Source organism: Rhinoraja longicauda, chromosome 25 (genome assembly GCF_053455715.1).
Source record: "Rhinoraja longicauda isolate Sanriku21f chromosome 25, sRhiLon1.1, whole genome shotgun sequence".
NCBI lineage: Eukaryota > Metazoa > Chordata > Chondrichthyes > Rajiformes > Arhynchobatidae > Rhinoraja > Rhinoraja longicauda.
In genome coordinates this window covers 14,423,043-14,441,377 of record NC_135977.1, presented here as the reverse complement: position 1 = coordinate 14,441,377, position 18,335 = coordinate 14,423,043, and the positions used below count along the sequence as shown (strand labels likewise).

Below are 18,335 nucleotides of genomic sequence, written 5' to 3'. Positions count from 1 at the left end.
AACACATGTGCTCCTTTTGGGGTAATAACCTAAGTAGCAGCCATTCTAAGGACATTTGAAACTCCATACACACCACATTCCTTGAATCCCTCTCAACCATTGTACCAAATCTTATCATTTGAATGTGATGTTGCCACTTTCTTAATGAAAGACTTCAACATTTTCCCCCAACTACAGATAACTGGCTAACGGCTTTTTTTTCCTGCTTTCTTTTTCCCTCCTTTAAATAGTGGGAAACACTCGCTCTAAAGGGCATTAATATCACCAAAGACTCACATCACCCTGGCTATGCTCTGATTTTTCTGCTACCATCAGAACTGCGACCTCCAAGTTTAGTTATTATCCCATCAACTTTCAGACTCTTGAAAAGCACTGCTCAACCTTAATCGTTGAATCGATCTGCTACAGATCTTGATTAGGTTGCACTACTTTGTTTTGCACTATTTTCTGATCTGGTTATTGTAAGGGGTTTCTGCGCCGAGCTTTCGCCCGACCTAAGGTCCCCGTGCCTTGCTCTGATCCCTTGACCAGGCCGCGCACACTGGTTCCCCGTGAGTGGTTCGACCCACTCACCCCCTACGGTTCTAGACACTGGACTTAGATGCAGGAGCGTTTATAGTGCAGAAAAATTCAACCAGACCAGATTTTAAGACCAGGGTTTAAATGGAAAAGGCTTTTATTGAGCGCTTGGGACTATTGTCCATGAATACTTATACAGTTCTATAAGACATATCTATAAGACACATACCGAATTACATGAATACGTTTGACTATGAATCATAAAACACACAGTTCTACAAGACATATAAACATAGCACAAAAAGTAAGGAAATTTGTGTTTGGTAGATTATTTCTTTGTTGTAACAATGCTTCTTGGCAATAAATCTTATACCGTTGGAAAGCCTGTTTATTTCCCTTTTAAATGGTGCCACATTTGTAAGGAACATGCATTTGTGGGATGAGCAGCAGAGCTGAGTATATGGGTTGCGCCCATGAAAAATTTGCCAAATCTTCTCTGCCAATGCCAAACAGCTTATTCTGCTGTTGCTATTGACTCTTGTTTTGAGCTTCTGGTACCCCCAGGTGCTGACAATCAGGTGCCTGATTGGCACCTGATTGGCAGCATCTGTGAGCATGGGCCCTGCTACAGTGGTCAGTAGGGGTCTGCTCCAAGAATCGGCATGCCACGTTTGACTGATCTGGATAGGGCCCGTGCGATAGGGCAACTTCAAGCTGGTGTTCCGCAAAACCAAGTTGCAGCATTATTTGGAGTGAGTCCTAGTACCATCTCCAAAGTGAAGGCCAAGTTCCATATAACGGGGGATGTCAGAGACAGGCCGCGAAGTGGGCGTCCCAAGAAGACGACACCCGAAGAAGACCGTTTCCTCACCCTGTCAGCACTTAGGAACCGTAGGCTGTCTTCTACAGATTTGCAGTCAATGTTTGCAGGACGATATGGCCGACGGCTCTCTGCCCAGACAATTCGGAACAGACTGCACGCAGCCGATCTCCGGTCTCATAGGGCTGCCAGGAGGCCTGCCATGACTGCCCTTCACCGTCAGGCCCGTTTGCGCTGGTGTCGGCAACACGTGCACTGGAACCTGAACATGTGGAGGAACGTTATGTTCAGCGATGAGTCCAGATTCTGCCTACGGCAGTTGGATCATAGGGTCAAAGTGTGGAGAAGACGCGGAGAACGCTATGCTGATTGCTGCACCGATAGAGTAACATCTTTTGGTGGAGGCAGTGTGATGGTGTGGGGCGGCATCTCCCTCACTGGAAAAACGAGGCTTGTCTTCATTGGAGGCAATCTCAATGCAGAGAGATATCGAGATGAGATTCTGCAACCAGTGGCAATCCCATATCTCCACAGTCTGGGACCGAACTCTATCCTCCAAGATGACAATGCTCGCCCCCACAGAGCAGGGTTTCTCAGAGACTACCTCCAGAATTTGGGAGTGGAGAGGATGGAATGGCCTGCCAGCAGTCCTGACCTCAACCCCATTGAACACTTGTGGGATCAGCTTGGGCGTGCTGTTCGTGCCAGGGTGACCAACACAACCACGTTGGCTGACTTGCAACAAATGCTGGTTGAAGAATGGGATGCCATCCCACAACAGTGTGTGACCAGGCTGGTGACCAGGCTGTTGTGGCTGTGTCTGGTTCTTCCACACGCTACTGAGGCTCCTGTTTATTAAATGAATAAATTGTTAAATTGCCAATATGTCTTGTTTCTTCAGACTTCAATCATCCAATCCACCAAACAACACCGAACAAGAGTCAATGGCAGAATAAGCAGTTTGGCATTGGCAGAGAAGATTTGGCAGATGTTTCATGGGCGCAACCCACATACTCAGCTCTGCTGCTCATCCCACAAATGCATGTTCCTTACAAATGTGGCACCATTTAAAAGGGAAATAAACAGGCTTTCCAACGGTATAAGATTTATTGCCAAGAAGCATTGTTACAACAAAGAAATAATCTACCAAACACAAATTTCCTTACTTTTTGTGCTATGTTTACATGAATACCTTTTACTCTGAATTCTAAAACGCACAGTTCTACAAGACATATACACAACTGTAAGATGAGGAACGTACGACACATCGCAAAATTGACCAACACATATTCCTTTACACACCCACGTTTATTCAAACCACCCTCCCCTCTACACTAAACTATGTCCAGGATATGCAGGATCGGGGTACATGCTCACCATGGGGCTATTACTGGGGTTACTGGCTGTTCGTGCTGCTTCTCCGCTGCTTTCCGTGAGGGTCGTGCTTGTCCCCTGAGTTTCTTCCTTCCGTTTCTTGCGTTCCTTGCAGGTTTTCTTGCAGTATTTCTTCTCGAGTTGCGTGCCGGTTCCTCTCTCTTGCACTTCGCTTCTTCTTGCCTGTCATTTCTTCCTCCTGCATCCGTTTGACTTCTTTCTTGCATGAGTTTAAAACCCAAAAGTCGTGGCCAGTTATACTAATTCTGGCCCGTCCTATCTCCCGCCAGTTCTTGGGATCTCTTTGTTTAAAAAGATATGTATGAGTTTTCACTCTGATCTGCGCTTATGTCCGGGGGTACCGGGGATGGCCAGATGGTGTTAATTGGTATTTCGTTGCGAGGTGATGGGTTTAACTGGTTTCCCATCACCTACCAGGTAGTTTTCTATGGGCTATTGTGCCCCCTTAACAAGATTAACTGTGTAGGTCGGCTTGTGAGTATGCTGATGTCAGAAACCTAGAGACTGGGCTGTAAGGTTTTTTGCTCTTGTGGCTGGTCACGAGGTCCTGCGGCCATTTTAGGACCCACAGATTGTGACATCCCTTGGTAAACTGACCGCAGCCTTTCTCCGCTATCAGCCCCAGTCTCCCGTTTAAAATGTCCAAACTGCAGCTCTTTGGTTTGGTGTTGCTTTCAGAATGTAGTACTGATAATTTATTGTATTATTAATTATAGTACATTTTTGTTGTGTTGTTGCACTAATGTACCCGTGAAGCTGTAGCAAGTAAGTTTTTCATTTTTCCATTCCTGGTGCATATGACAACTTTTCACTCTTGAGCATTTGGGCTCCTGGACTTTAGAGATACGGGTATAAAAATGCAAGAGCCAGGAAGTTGTGAATACATTTTATTTTTAAAGAAAAAAATGTTCAGTCCCAGATGGTTCTGGATACCACACTTAACAAAAGAAGTTTAAGAATTTAGAAAAGCCCCAAACAGATTTACTAAAATGTGCATATGACAATTAAACACTGACTTGGCTACATTAGAAACCTTCCAATCTCTCGTAACTGTTCTAGAATCCGTGGCATTTTGGAAGATGGCAACCAATGTACCCATCCAAAGTCGCCTCTTTTCGAGCAAATTAAACAAGTCCTCAGAATTTATCAGTATTCAGTCCCATAACATAATGCAATACCATTTATGAATTATAATCATATAGCACAGAATCACCCTTCAGCCAAATTAGTCCATGCCAATCAAGATGCCCAATCAAAACTGAGCCTGGTTCACAATCCTTTAAACTTTCCCTCTCCACATATCTCCAAATGTCTTTTCAATGTTGTTATTGCCCCTACCGCGACTGATTCCTCCGACAGGATGTTACATGTACCCACCGCCCTCTGTGTGAAAAGGTTGCCCCTCGGATTCCTATTAAATCTTTCCCCTCTCACCTTACACCTATGACCTCTGGTTCTTGATTTCCCTGGGAAAAAGACTGTCTACTACCCTCAGAATTTGTACCCCTCTAAGATCATCCCTCAGCCTCCTGCACTCCAAAGGTTAAAATGTATCTAATGGAATATAAAAGAGTGTAATTTAGTTTATTTATGCTATAAACTAACTATATGTTACACTTGTTATAATGAATAAAGAGATGATTGGTTAACAGCTGAATTTGTATTAAAAGAATGGATATTTAAAAGAGAGAAGTTGCAGTGCTAAGCGTTACATTCAAAAACTGTAATACAATGTACTAGTCAACTTTCTCACTCTGATTAGTTGATCCCTGGTCTTGTTATGATTTAGATAAGATACTGCAGATGCTAGAATCTCCAACCAAAATACAATTTTGCAAGAAGTCTCCCAAATGCTGCTTGAGCTGCTGAGTTCTTGCTTTGATACTGAATAGGTGAGTACTCTGGATTGTGAAATTTTTTGTGTCTGCTGACACAACAGCGGCACGGTGGCGCAGCGGTAGAGTTGCTGCCTTACAGCGAATGCAGCGCCGGAGACCCAGGTTCGATCCTGACTACGGGCACCGTCTGTACGGAGTTTGTACGTTCTCCCCGTAACCTGCGTGGGTTTTCTCCGAGATTTTCGGTTTCCTCCCACACTCCAAAGACGTACAGGTATGTACGTTAATTAGCTGGGCAAATGTAAAAATTGTCCCTAGTGTGTGTAGGATAGTGTAAATGTGCGGGGATCGCTGGGCAGCATGGACCCGATGGGCCGAAGGGCCTGTTTCCACGCTGTATCTCTAAAAATCTAACAATCAATGACAGGGGACTCAGAAACAAATGATCAAAAGCTGGAGCAGAAAAGGGCTAAAGAGAGCAATGCAAAAAAATAAACAATGTTTAATGTAAGAATATAAGCGTGAAGAGTAAATCTAAAATAAATCTTGATGGATGTTGGAAATATTAAATAATAAAATATTTGAACCAATGTGTTCCATGAGATTTGATCTGTAGGCTGGAGTGACAGTTTAAATGAGCTTTCCTTCCAGCAGATGACTGAGCTGTGTTACCAACAAAACTACAACCAGCACCAAGTGGCTTAGACTGAAATCAGGACACCACATACTCTTCATACCAGGCACACATGTCACAGGTAAGGCGAGAATTGTAAGTTAGAATCATTGTCAGCACCTCTATCCAAAAAATGCACATTTCCATCCAAACAAAGCAATCGGCAACAAAATACTTGCTGAGGCACTGCAGTGAAACATAACTGGTCGAAACACAAGGCGCCTGATCTTGGAATGCACAGTGAAAACGTTAGCTTACAGCAAATATCTGCTTTACCTGGCCTGGGAGCAGATTGGGAGAAGCAGAGAAAGGCCTTTGTAATCACCACGATCATTATTTGCCTCTGAACATGATACTTGCTCAGGCATTTTAGAGGGCAGTTAGGAGTTGAAAGTAAGACTCTCATGCAAACCAGACCAGGTGATGGTTAAGGTTTTGTGGAATGGATTTTGAATGGTAAATTGATAGAACCGTTAATTGTAATAGCATTTTTTAAAGTCCTAGATTTATTTCATTACTTGAATTTCAATTGTCAACCACAGGGGGGGCGGAGTTCACAATGCCAGATCAATGGTCCAGGGATATGAATATTACCCCAGTACCCTAACCATTGTGCTAATGTACCTATCTTGTGTATTTCTACATCATTCCACAGCCAAGCAGCACAGCCCATTAAACTTGCATCAGCTGTCTAAAAAACGATCAAATCAGTTCCATTACTGCAAACATTCCCCGTCAGAAATTATGTACAGGTTTTCTTTTGAATATTCATTTGACTCTGCTTCCATCAGGTTGTCAGACAGTGCATTGTAGATCACAACATTGTAGTGAACCACTGCATTTTGCGCATCAGTGGTGCTGCTGGGATTTTCTGCTCCAATATGACCCTGTCAAACCTTCGCCTTTAGCCAAATCTCATTTTGAATCATCACAATCTATTTGTATCAGCTGCACTGTAAAGATTCAGAGAAAAGATCACAATCAGATTGTGTTTATTACACAAACATAGCCATCAATTAGCAACATGCACGGTTCACAGAATAAGCTGAATGTTAGAGGATGGGTGGTTGCTGGTTTGGCTGAGAACGGATGTTGTTCGGGATGCATTCCCTACTGTACATGAAACAGTAACAGCGGGGCCCTTCTCGGCCGTTGATCCAGTATCAGAGGCACCACTTGCTCAGACAAGTGTGGCTGATGCTTCAGTTCAACTCCAGTCACTGTCAGAGGAGTTGGATGAGAACTCCAATCTCAACAATTTCTGCCATGCCTTCAACCAACATCTATCCACAAACCAGCACTCCAACCAAAGCTGAGCAGGTGTCCTGCTGTCTCACATCTCCAGATACCCAGGTCCAATTTTGACCTCTGGTGTTGCCTCAATGGAGTTCCCTCTGACCATGTAGCTTTCCCCGAATGCTTCTGTTTCCTCAAAGATGCCTCTGTTGATAGGTTAATTATCCTCTGTAAATTGTCCCTACTATGTTGATGGGTGGTAGAAAAATCAGTGAGGAGCTGATGAATACGTGAGAGAACAGGTAGCAAGGCAATACTTGGGAAAATGGGACTGATGGGATTGCATTAACTTAATAATCTCTGATGTAAGGAAGTAATAGCTTACTGATATTAGCTTGCCCTTTTGGAATTTGCTTGTGGAAATAAGCTTCCACATACATCAGCAGTGAGCACTACTCCGAGCTAAATCATCAAGTTCACAATACCTGGAACATCCTGTTGACAACTGCAGATGTAAAAATGAATGCACTTTCTTATTTGACCACTGTTAAAATTTCACTCGAAAGTAAACAAAAGGGTTAAATGGATTTACTTACAACGACAAATGTAGGTGAAAATGTAAAAGATGTAAGTTTACCTATGGTGTCCATAATCACGGTCTCCTGTTCCTGTCTGTTAGAGTCAGTGACACACTCTATGGAGGGTGTGGGTCTCAGCTGGTAGCTGCTTGGACCAGCATTGGAATCATCCTCATTGCAGCTGCTGAGCTCCTCTTTCACGCGCAGTTTTTTGGAGGTTTCTGCTTCCTCAGCTGTATCACATTTCCTTTTGTTGATGTTACACTTCCAAGATTCACCGACTTCCTGCAGTGGAGAGCAACTGTTTAACCAGTATCTGATGATAAGGACAGACCGGTGTGGGCGAGTTGGGCCGAAGGGCCTGTTCCCACACTGTATCACTCTATGACTCTATAACACAAACTCAGTCCAATAGAAACACAAGGAACTGCAGATGCTGGTTTACAAATAAGGACACAGTGCTGGAGTAACTGGTCAGGTCAGGCAGCATCTCTAGAGAACATGGGGGGGGGGGGGGGGGGGGTCATGACCCAATGCAGGACTGAGGCAGGTGAGAAGCTGGAAGTTGGCATGGAAGATGGTGACAGAAAGTTCACCATACTGAATAGGCAGCAACACAGCAGGGAGTGAGGAAGATAGACACAAAATGCTGGAGTAACTCAGCGGGATAGGCAGCATCTCTGGAGAGGAATGGGTGATGTTTCGGGTCGAGACCCTTCTTCAGACTAGTCGGGGAAAGGAAACGAGAGATTTAGACAGTGATGTAAAGAGATATAGAACAAATGAATGAATGATATGCAAAAAAGTACTGATGATAAAGGAAACAGGCCATTGTTAGCTGTTTGCTAGGTGAGAACGAGAGCCTGGTGTGGCTTGGGGGGGGGGGGGGGGGGGGTGGAGAGAGAGAGAGAGTGCAGGGATTACATGAAGTTAGAGAAATCATTATTCATGCCACTAGGGTGTAAGTTGCCCAAACGAAATGTGAGATGCTGTTCCTCCAATTTGCGATTAGCCTCACTCTGACAATGGAGGAGGCCCAGGACAGAAAGGTCCATGTGGGAATGGGAAGTAGAGTGAGAATAGGGCCCCTCAGAAAACAAAGCATTCATCTATGTGGAGCTGCAGGAAATGAACAAGGCCCTCAATGAGTATTTCTCTTTTCTTTGTAAGTTGGAGAAAGAAATGAAGGCTGGGGAACTATTACGATCGTGGAACTGCTGAATGTCCTAAGTTATATGAAGGAAGATAAATCTCCTGGGCTCAATCAGAGGAGTGTGGAAGGGTGCCGCCTGAAAACGTCATGGCATAGTCAGAGAATGACCTGACAATGTGCAAGCAAAAGTAACAGGGTAACAGTGGGCTAACAGCAAATTAAGGAATGGCTGGGAACAGTTGGGTAATGGCCAGGAATAGTGTGAATCAGAGCAAATTAAGTTTGATTTTCAGCTGCTCAGGACATGTCTGCACTGACCCTAGCCAAACACAGTTGTTTCTGACAGAGGCAGAAGCCACATGGCCATCTATTTTATTCAGTTTAGACAGAGCACTCTGACCTCAGTATTAAAGCCACTTTACACCTTCTACATGATTAACTCTGAACATTCACCTTGTTGCATTGAACAGCAATTTTGCTTCCAGGCAGCTGTGACCTCCCAACCAAAGTGGACCCGTGTTGCACTGAAAAACAATAAATTTTCATGAGTAAACGATCTATGTAATGAACACACGAAGAAAAGAATTTGCCTCTTTGGCACAAAAGAAAGAAGAACATGTTTGATTAAATCAAGCATTTAAACTGTTTTTTTTAGTTGATCGTATGACTAAAATGAAGAACAAAAATCAGGGCAATATAAGGACCATGGGTACTGATAGCCACCTGTATCTGATGTAGAGACTTGATTAATTTCCCTATTCCCAACAGTTCATTTTTTCACTGGAATCAGCTCCCAACAGGCTCTGGGAATTTTCTGGAACAAGCACCAAAGGTGAGCTCTGGGAAATAACTGGGAGGGACGCGAAATGCCAATTCTGGGATTCACTGGGAGTCACAGTAAAGGACAGCTCTCTGATCACAGGGACACAGAGAACGTTGGCTCTGGAAATCACTAGGATTGACAGTGTCTGGTTCAGAAATCACTGAGGTTGACGGTGCGCTTGGTTCAGAAATCACTGGGGTTGACAGCAAGTGCCAGCTCTGAGATTGACTGGGATTCACAGTAAGCGATAACTCTTTGAATCAGAGAGGCACTATGAATGATAGCTAGCTCTGGGAGTCGTAGCGAGCAACTGCTTTGGGATTCACAGCAGTCTGAATCAGAGGCACAGTGAACGACGGCTCTGGAATTCACAGACAGTCACCGTGAGTGACGTCTCTCTGAATCACGGAGACACAGTAAACGATAGCGCAGGGAATCACAGAGTCACGGTGACCCTCAGCTCTGGGAGCCTGCAGCAGTTCTCTCAGTCACAGTCTGTTGAATCTGCTGGGAGCGCACAGGATGTGCCCTGGAGATATCTCTGGAAAGCCCAGATAGGCTCTGGTGGTAATGGGCACTGGACAAGGCCCGGGAACCCGCCCACCAGCCGCTGGTGATGCAGCAGTGAACCTTCCTTCCCAGATCAATCGTGGAACAGCGAATAACTTGCGCGGGGAGGATTGGGGTAGAGGGCTCTCAACAAACGTCCATGGCCACTGCACATTGAGTCATAGGCAATTGTCATTTTTATTAGAGGAAACAGGAGTACCTGACTATTACTCACATCTCGTGATCATCAAATTGCCCAGCATTTTCTCTGGAAACACGCAGCACTCCTGAAAGTCGATAATGGTGCGGTCCACATGCACATCCATTAGCTTTTCTTCCCGTAGCTCTGCGAGAGCTGACTTGATCATTCCCTGCAGGTTCAGGATTTCGTGCTCTGTGGCATAGCGTAACAACTGGGACACCACGTTTTTGCTCACCGCCATTCTCTTCAGCACGTTCGCTATGCTGTTCAGACTCACCTGCAGCTTCTGGGTTTTGGAGGAGTGAAGCTCCTGCAGCTCATTGAGCAGCCTGTGCTCCTCCTCCTTCACCTTCTGCAGGGCAGCCTTAACCCGGGCTTCGATCAGATCTTCCAGCTTGTACTTGTCCCTGTTCAAGTCATCCACGAGCTGTTCCAGTTGGCTCTGTGATTCAACAAACTCTTCTCGCTTTGTGAGTATTGCTGCCAGCGTTTCCTGCAGCTCGGTCTTCAAGAGGGTCATCTGCCTTCGCACAGGGATGCATTGGTGGGCCTTGACGTCGTTGTGGTCCAGAAGCACACACAGGACACAGACCCACATCGAGCAGTTTCTGCAGTACAGACTGCACATAAAGACTAGTCACAAGTACCGTCAAGCAAAGGCATAAAACCCATATCACTATCTTATGCTGCTTGTCCAACCCACTGACACTTGGTCTCCACAAATAAAACCTCAAACATTCCTTGTACTTGCAAGACCTTATAATTGACCAGATCCCTAAACATGCCCAGCCGTTTCAGAGAGCTTGTAAAATAACATAGTTGGGAGCGCAAGTCACATATTAAGGTGTGTGTTTTCAACCCTATTAGTCACGGGTGGATTTTTAAATACAAAGTAGTACATTGATGGGAGACACAAAATGCTGGAGTAACTCAGGCAGCATCTCTGGACAGAAGGAATGGGTGATGATTTGAGTTGGGACCCTTCAGACTTCCTACACAGATTGATGGGACGATAATTGAAAAAAAATGTTTTTAATGTTATATTTATTTAATGACGTGAATTTCAATTCAATGGCTATGGTAGGATTGGAATTCAGGACACCAGCAGAAAGCCCCTGGGCTCTGGATGTTATAACAGTAACCTAACCACTGTTGTATCTTTTACATTTCTATCTCATCTGTGTGTCTTAAGATTTCACCCTCTTCACCCACACCACCATATACCACACCCTCCCTCAACATGGGAGACACAACCATTACCTAATTGGCTGATTTTCATGTGTGTTGCAGATGAGATCCTTTGATCTTCTGAGAATCTTCAAGAACTCATCTGAATTCAACTTTCGCAAAGTGCCCAAGGTCTCCACGTGCTTCTTGTGATCTGGCATCAACACCTGATGAGTATGGAGGCACTTGTTACACAGCACCTTATCACACTCCAGGCATACAAACTCTGCAGACGTATTCTCCTCACAGGAGCTACAGTACAGTTCTGCACTGTCCAGCATTTGCTGCTGCTTTTGCACACTTTTCTGCAAGTTTGACACAAATATATTGTCTGGCAGGGAAGAGAGACCTTTCTTGGTCACCATTTCACAGATGGGACAGGTGACATCGTTCCTATTGGACACCCGCTCCAGGCAACCTGCACAAAAGGTATGAAGGCACTCGAGGAGCTTTGGACATGTTGCCGGCTTATTGCAGAGCAAGCACTGAAAATATTCCCTGAGTTCTGGACCCTGCTCGGCCTCCATGACCTGCAACAAGGAAATGGAGATCACATTAAAGTTATATTCAAAGTGAAGTGCAAGAAAAAGCAGATGGTAGAAATCAATAATGAAAGTGAGAAATGCTCAGCGGGTCAGGCAGCATCTGTGAAGGAAACGGAGTTATCATTTTTGGTCAGAAAGAGAAGGCAAAAGAGAAAGGGAAATTCTGTCAAAGAGAAGGGAGACATCTCCGAAGAGAAGGTACGGTGAATTTGACATCAATTAAAAAACAAAAATAAACCTGCAGGTTTTGGAAATATGGAGTTAAAACTAACTGTCTCTTTTACACTTACCTGCCTCAGATGCTGCCTGGTCTGCTGAGTCTCTCCAACATTTTTGATATTGGCTATGTACGAGGCTGCCTGACCTGTACTTGTCTGGTGAACAGCAGAACATCTGGTCATGGTGGAACACAGCAGACTATCAGTTCAGTTCAATTTACTGTAGTTTTTGTCATGTGTACCAAGAAACAGTGAAAATCTTTTTTTGCTTGCGAACCAGTCAACAGAAAGACGATACATGATTACAATCGTCCATTTACAGTGAATAGATACATGATAAAAGAATGACGTTTAGTGCAAGGTAAAACCAGCAAAGTCCGATCAAGGATAGTCCGAGGGTCACCAAAGAGGCAGTCAGCAGTGCATGTGAACTCTCATAGTTACAGCCCACCTTGCAACCAATAGTGAGGGGCCTTATATTTGTCACTGGGAACATGGAAGTGGTAACAGGATACAGTACTTGGACAATGATGGTAAAACGGAATCAATGTGGCTTCAAGAATAGAAATTGACAAATTTAGCCTTTTTTTGAGAATTTAAGAGGGTGGTGTAAAGGGAACCAATAGATGTTGTACATTTGGTATAAGAAAATAACTGCAGATGCTGGTACAAATCGATTTATTCACAAAATGCTGGAGTAACTCAGCAGGTCAGGCAGCATCTCTTCATGCCCTGACATCTGTCTGAAGAAGGGTCTCGACCCGAAACGTCACCCATTCCTTCTCTCCCGAGATGCTGCCTGACCTGCTGAGTTACTCCAGCATTTTGTGAATAAATCGATGTTGTACATTTGGATCTCCACAAAGTCTTCAGTACGGCAACAAAAATTGATTTAGCACATGGGTTGAGCTTTGGGGTAATACATTAGATGATTGATTGATTGACTAACTATAAATGGAATATGGAATAATATTATGTATTAATATAATGAGATGGAATGAATAGGTCATTTTCTGATTGGTGAGCTGTGCAGACTGAGGAGTCACAGGTTCAACTCGATCAAAGACAAATTATATAATTGACTAAAGCAGAGGGTTTGGAGGCCTAGGACCATTCATTGTTGCTTGTGGTCTATATTAAAGATTTGGATGTGAATGTATAAATTAGCTTTAATAAGGCATCTTGGTTGGCGTGGACAAATTGGGCCAAAGGACCTGTTTCCGTGCTGTGTGACTCTGTGACTCGAGAAGAGATGGTAATTTTGCAGATTACACTAAATTAGATGGTATCATTAATTACAACAGGATCTTGATGAGTTAGGTAAGTGGGCTAAGGAACGACAAAATGAAGTTTAATTCAGATATGTGCAAGGTGTTAATTTTGGGAAGTTAATCCACACCAGGACTTTCGCAGTGAATAGTAGGGCCCTGGGAAGTGTTGTGGAGACTGATGTGTACAAGTGGTGTCACAGGTGAGAGAGTGGTGAAGAAGGCTTTTGGCCTTTATCAGTAGGGGCATTGAGTATATAAATTGAGACGCCCTGTAACAGTTGTACAGGTGAGGTTCACTTGGAGTATTGTGTTCAGTTTTTGTCACCATGCTGTAAGAAAGATACCATTAAACTGTAACGGTGCGAAAAGACAAACCTAGCTGGGAAAGCAAGATGTGAGGAGAAAAAAGTAGACTGCAAGGAAGTATGGAGATAGGTTGGATGAGTGGGCAAAACTTTGGCAAATGGAATGTAATGTGGGGATTGTAAGGTTGTCCAATGCAGAAGAAAAAAGCAAAGAGTAGAATATTGCTTCAAACATGAGCAACTACAGACTGAAATATCTTGGTGTCCCTGCATTAGAAACACAGAAAGTCAACGGGTAATTAAGAACCTAACTAGAACTGTTGCCTTTGTGGCACAGAGTATTGGGGTATAATTGCAGGGCAGTCTTGCTGCAACTGTACAATGTATTGGTGACACCACACACCATGCATATAGCATTTGTCTCCTTACTTATGATGGTCTACTTGCATTGGAGATGGTGCAGAGAAGGTTCAATGTGATTCTCGGGTTAAAGGGATTGACATTTGTTAAGAGGTTGGCCTATACACATTGGAGTTTAGAATAATGGTAAGTAATCTTATTGACACATCAAAGATTCTAAGAAGCTTGACAGGATGGATGTTAGAAGACTTCCTCTCATTATGAAATCTAGAACAAGGGGCAGGATTTCAAAATATAGGATCACTGGGGTAAATTGGAGATGAGGAAGAGTTTTGTCCTCAGGGGAGTAATACATTTTTACCTCAAAGGACAGAATAAATGTGGTTAATTATCATATGTACCGACAACAACATTCTTACTTGCAGCAGTATAATAGGTCTGTGAACACAATACCCATAGAAAAAATATATATATATATTTTTTTTAAATTAATAACTCGAGTGCGTGCAAATATGCCGTAATCCAAAGTGCAACCAAAGTCAGTCCATTGTTCATAGTTGAGTTAAATGTTGAGTATTCAAGAACCTGTGTAGGAAGGAACTGCAAATGCTGGTTTAAATCAAAGATAGACACAAAATGCTGGAATAACTCAGCGGGACAGGCAACATCTCTGGAGAGAAGGAATGGGTGACGTTTCGAGTTGAGACCCTCCTTCAAGAACATGATGGTTGTTGGGAATAAGCTACTCTTGAACCAAATTGTCGTGATTTTCAGACTCCTATACCTTCTTCCCAATGGTAGGAGTGAAATGTTAGCGTGGCCAGGGATGCGTGGGTTCTTAATGATGGTGGCTGCCTTTTTGGGGCAGTGCCTCCTATAGATCCCCTTTGATGATGGGTAGATCAGCAGTGGAGTTGGCTCTAATGCCATGTGTCATACTCCTAATTACATATGAATGATAATTATCCATACATACTTCGATGTTGCATCATGATTACACAACAAGTAATCCTGGGCCAGGCCTGATGTACCAGAGATGTATTCAAGTACTTTATACTGACAGGAGGAGCACAGCTCGTAGTGCTGCTGCCTCACAGCGTCAGACCCAAGTTCTATACTGAGCTATGTGGTGTTTACACATTCTGCCAGTTACCACCAAGTGCTCCGGTTTCCTCCCAAGTCCTAAAGATGTGCAGGTTTGTAGTTTCATTGGTTTCTATAAATTAATTACCCCTAATATGTAGCGAGTGGATGGGAAAGTGGGGAAACGTGAAACTAGTGTGTAGGAAGGTCCTGCGGATGCTGGTTTACCCAGAAGATGGACACAAAATGCTGGAGTAACTCAGTGGGACAGGCAGCATCTCTGGAGAGAAGGAATGGGTGACATTTCACGTCGAGACCCTGTCCTGCTGAGTTACTCCAGCATTTTGTGTCTATCTTCGATGGAACTAGTGTGAGTTGGTGATCAATGGTCGGCATTGACTCAATGGGCCAAAAGGCCTGTTTCAATGCTGTATCTTTCAATCAATCAATCAGCTGAATGATCTGGATTAATATGGCATCAATATGGGGCACCATCATGACTCCAATGTCAGCTGCACTTTCCGCTTTAGCCCTTGGATGGCTCTAGTCCCTCAGCAATAGAATCCAAGGCTTAAAAGAAAACGCATTGAAGATGAAGCCAGCCAGAGAACCCGGCAGTCACCAAGGCACCCGATTCAGACACAGCAAAGTCACGCCTGTCCCAATCCTCTCATGCGTGACTCGCCCCCTGGCCTTGAACGTTTTTCCACCACCTATGAAAATTGCCTGACTGGCATCTAGTTCTCCAGCTTAGCCATTTTTACTCCAACAGCACCTCACAAATCTGTAACCTTTTCCACCAAGAAGGACAAGAGCAGCAGGCTCCTGGGACCTGCACCACCAACACATTCTCCTATCCCCCCACATCCGGACCAAACTCAGATCCTGGGGGGACAGGGCTTTCTCCATCGCTGCTCCCACCCTATGGAACTCACTACCTCAAACCGTCAGAGACTCCTCCACACTCACCACATTCAAAACATCACTGAAGTCTCACCTGTTCAGTACTGCCTTCAACCACTGAAGGTCACCCCACCTTCTGTCTCCTTTCTCTGTTCGTTTACTTATTTATCTATTTATTCACTTCCCTATGTTCTCTAAATCCCTGTAAAGCGTCTTTGAGTATATGAAAAGCGCTATATAAATGTAATGTATTATTATTATTATTATTCCTTTTGCATACCACATAGAAATAAATCACTGGTCTTCATCACCACTGTGGGAGCACCTTCAGAAGGACCGCAGTTGATCAAAAAAGCAGCTCATCCCATTTCCTCAAGGGCAATTAGGGATGGGCAAGAAATGAACAGGATTGCCTCTTGACTCCCTCGAGCCATTCTAGACTTTACTGGCATCATTTCTTCTGGAAATCTTCCTGCTGGGTCTTCCAGCCTTATGGGTCCCACACCACACAATCCCCTGCTATCTCCTGCCCATCCTCCTGTATTTGTTATTTCAGCCTGCTCTTGCCCCACAGAATTTATTGTTTCCTCTCGTAGAAACAAGGAACCACAGATATTGACTTACACAAAAGGACACAAAGTGTTGGAGTAACTCAGCAGGTCAGACAGCACCTCTTTATTCTTCAGAATTCTGCATTCTTCATAATGTTCATTTCCAGAATGGACATCTAATCTTTTTGCTTCTTCTTCTCACAACACGATGTTCTTGTTTATTATGTTATTTCTTTAGTACTGTGTTTACAACCCTTTCATAGTTCCATTCCAACATAGTTCCATGTTGAAAGAATGGGTAGACTGGGCTTGTATTTGCTGGAATTTAGAAGGATGAGAGGGGATCTCATAGAAACATATTAAATTCTTAGAGGATTGGACAGGGTAGATGCAGGAAAAAATGTTCCCGATGTTCTGGGGTAGTCCAGAACCAGGGATCACAGTTTAAGAATAAGGTGTATGCCATTTAGGACTGAGATGAGGAAAAGCTTTTTCATCCAGAGAGTTGTGAATCTGTGGAATTCTCTGCCACAGAAGGCAGTGGAGACCAATTCTCTGGATGCTTTCAAGAGAGAGTTAGATTTAGCTCTTAGGGCTAAGGGAATCAAGGAACATTGGGGAAAAGGGTATTGGTTTTGGATGATCAGCCATGATCATATTGAATGGCGGTGCCGGCTCGAAGGGCCGGATGGCCGACTCCTTCCTGCACCTATTTTCTATGTTCTAAGTTTCTAACTCACCGATAATTCCCGATCGTGTCTGTCTCAACACTACCTACCACCCACCTGCGTGCAGCTGTTGTTTCCAGGGCTGGAAATCTGAGCGAACAATAGCTGCTGGGAACACTCAATGGGTCTGGCAGCGTCTGTGGGGATGCGCTGGATGCGCTGGATGCGCTGGATGCGCTGCATTCGCTGCATTCGCTGCCACTGAAACCCCTCTCACTTTGGAACAGTTTCCTGACCCCCTGTAAACGGCTCGCCATTTTACTTACCTCACCTCCCAGTCCTTGACTCTGCAACTCTGCGCTGGGCTCGGGTCTGAGCCTCTGACCTGGTCCGGAGAGCGAGGAAAGAGCCGGACGGTGGCAGCGGAAGAGGTTCGTCTGAGCTGCCTGTCCCCTGCGAGGGGGGGCCTCTCTCCGCTGCTGACGCGGAGCGGGCACTCACCCCGACCCAGCAGAATGAGAAACGAAAGTGAAAACGCGGAGCCGCTTAATGGGCACCGCCCGGGTACTGTTATTAACATTGTGGGACTTCCTCCAGCCTGAGGGACCTGATCCCATCCTCCAGCACCTGCTCCATCCCCCACTCCCACTCCCCTCAGTCTCCTACTCTCACAATTAGCCAATCCTGCCCAGACCCAACTCATTCCAACCCTCCTGACATCCCATAGCCCTCTCTTTTCTCCCACCCCAACGTTGCACCCTTTGTTCATGCCCACCCAGCTCCCTGACCACCCTGTTTCCATTCAGCTCCACCACCCTCCCCCCCCCCCCCCTCCCTCCTTCCCCTCTTTTTCCCCTTCTCCCCCATTGGTCTCCAACCTGAACCGTTAGTTTCTCTTTCCAGAGGTGTTGCCTGACCTGCAGGTTTTATTTCAGACTAGACCAAGTGGACCCGTTGGGCCCAAACCTCTCCTGCATTGGTGCAGCACTCTCTCCTCCCCCCCCCCCCTCCCTCCATTCCCCTCCCCACTCCATCCCCCTCAACTCCCGTTTTCCCCTCCTACCCCCTCCCTCCACGCCCTCCCATCCCCTCCCCAATCCATCCCCCCTCCACCCCCTTCCCCTCCCTCCCTCCCTAGGAGATATTAAAATTTTAAATGTGAATAACTTTAAAAATATAACGCCGATTTCAATTAAACTTCTTCCATTAGCACCAAAGGGACGACGGTGAGTAAGGTGGGCCTACAATTGCTGCGCTATCGTGTACCGCTTTGGCTGTAGTTCAGGAACAAACGAACAAGAGTTTTAGTATATAGATTTTCAGAGTCTGCAGGATTTTTTAATTGGACTTCCTGAAGAATAAGAATAGTCTCGGATACAAACCTGCACCTCTGTAACTGTTCCTAGCACAAGTCAGTA

The 18,335-nt window shown here is 44.8% G+C and overlaps 1 protein-coding gene across 1 annotated transcript; it reads right to left on the bottom strand.

The window, feature by feature from the left end:
• Positions 1-3,621: 3,621 nt before the first annotated feature.
• Positions 3,622-17,381, bottom strand: LOC144605873 (protein PML-like). Its single transcript, XM_078421503.1, has 6 exons — positions 17,244-17,381; positions 11,047-11,543; positions 9,820-10,406; positions 8,666-8,736; positions 7,119-7,344; positions 3,622-6,198 (listed from the first exon to the last, which is right to left on the bottom strand). The coding sequence occupies exons 2-6, from the start codon at positions 11,538-11,540 to the stop codon at positions 6,161-6,163; spliced, it is 1,416 nt and encodes a 471-aa protein (XP_078277629.1). The 5' UTR covers positions 11,541-11,543; positions 17,244-17,381; the 3' UTR covers positions 3,622-6,160.
• Positions 17,382-18,335: the final 954 nt, after the last annotated feature.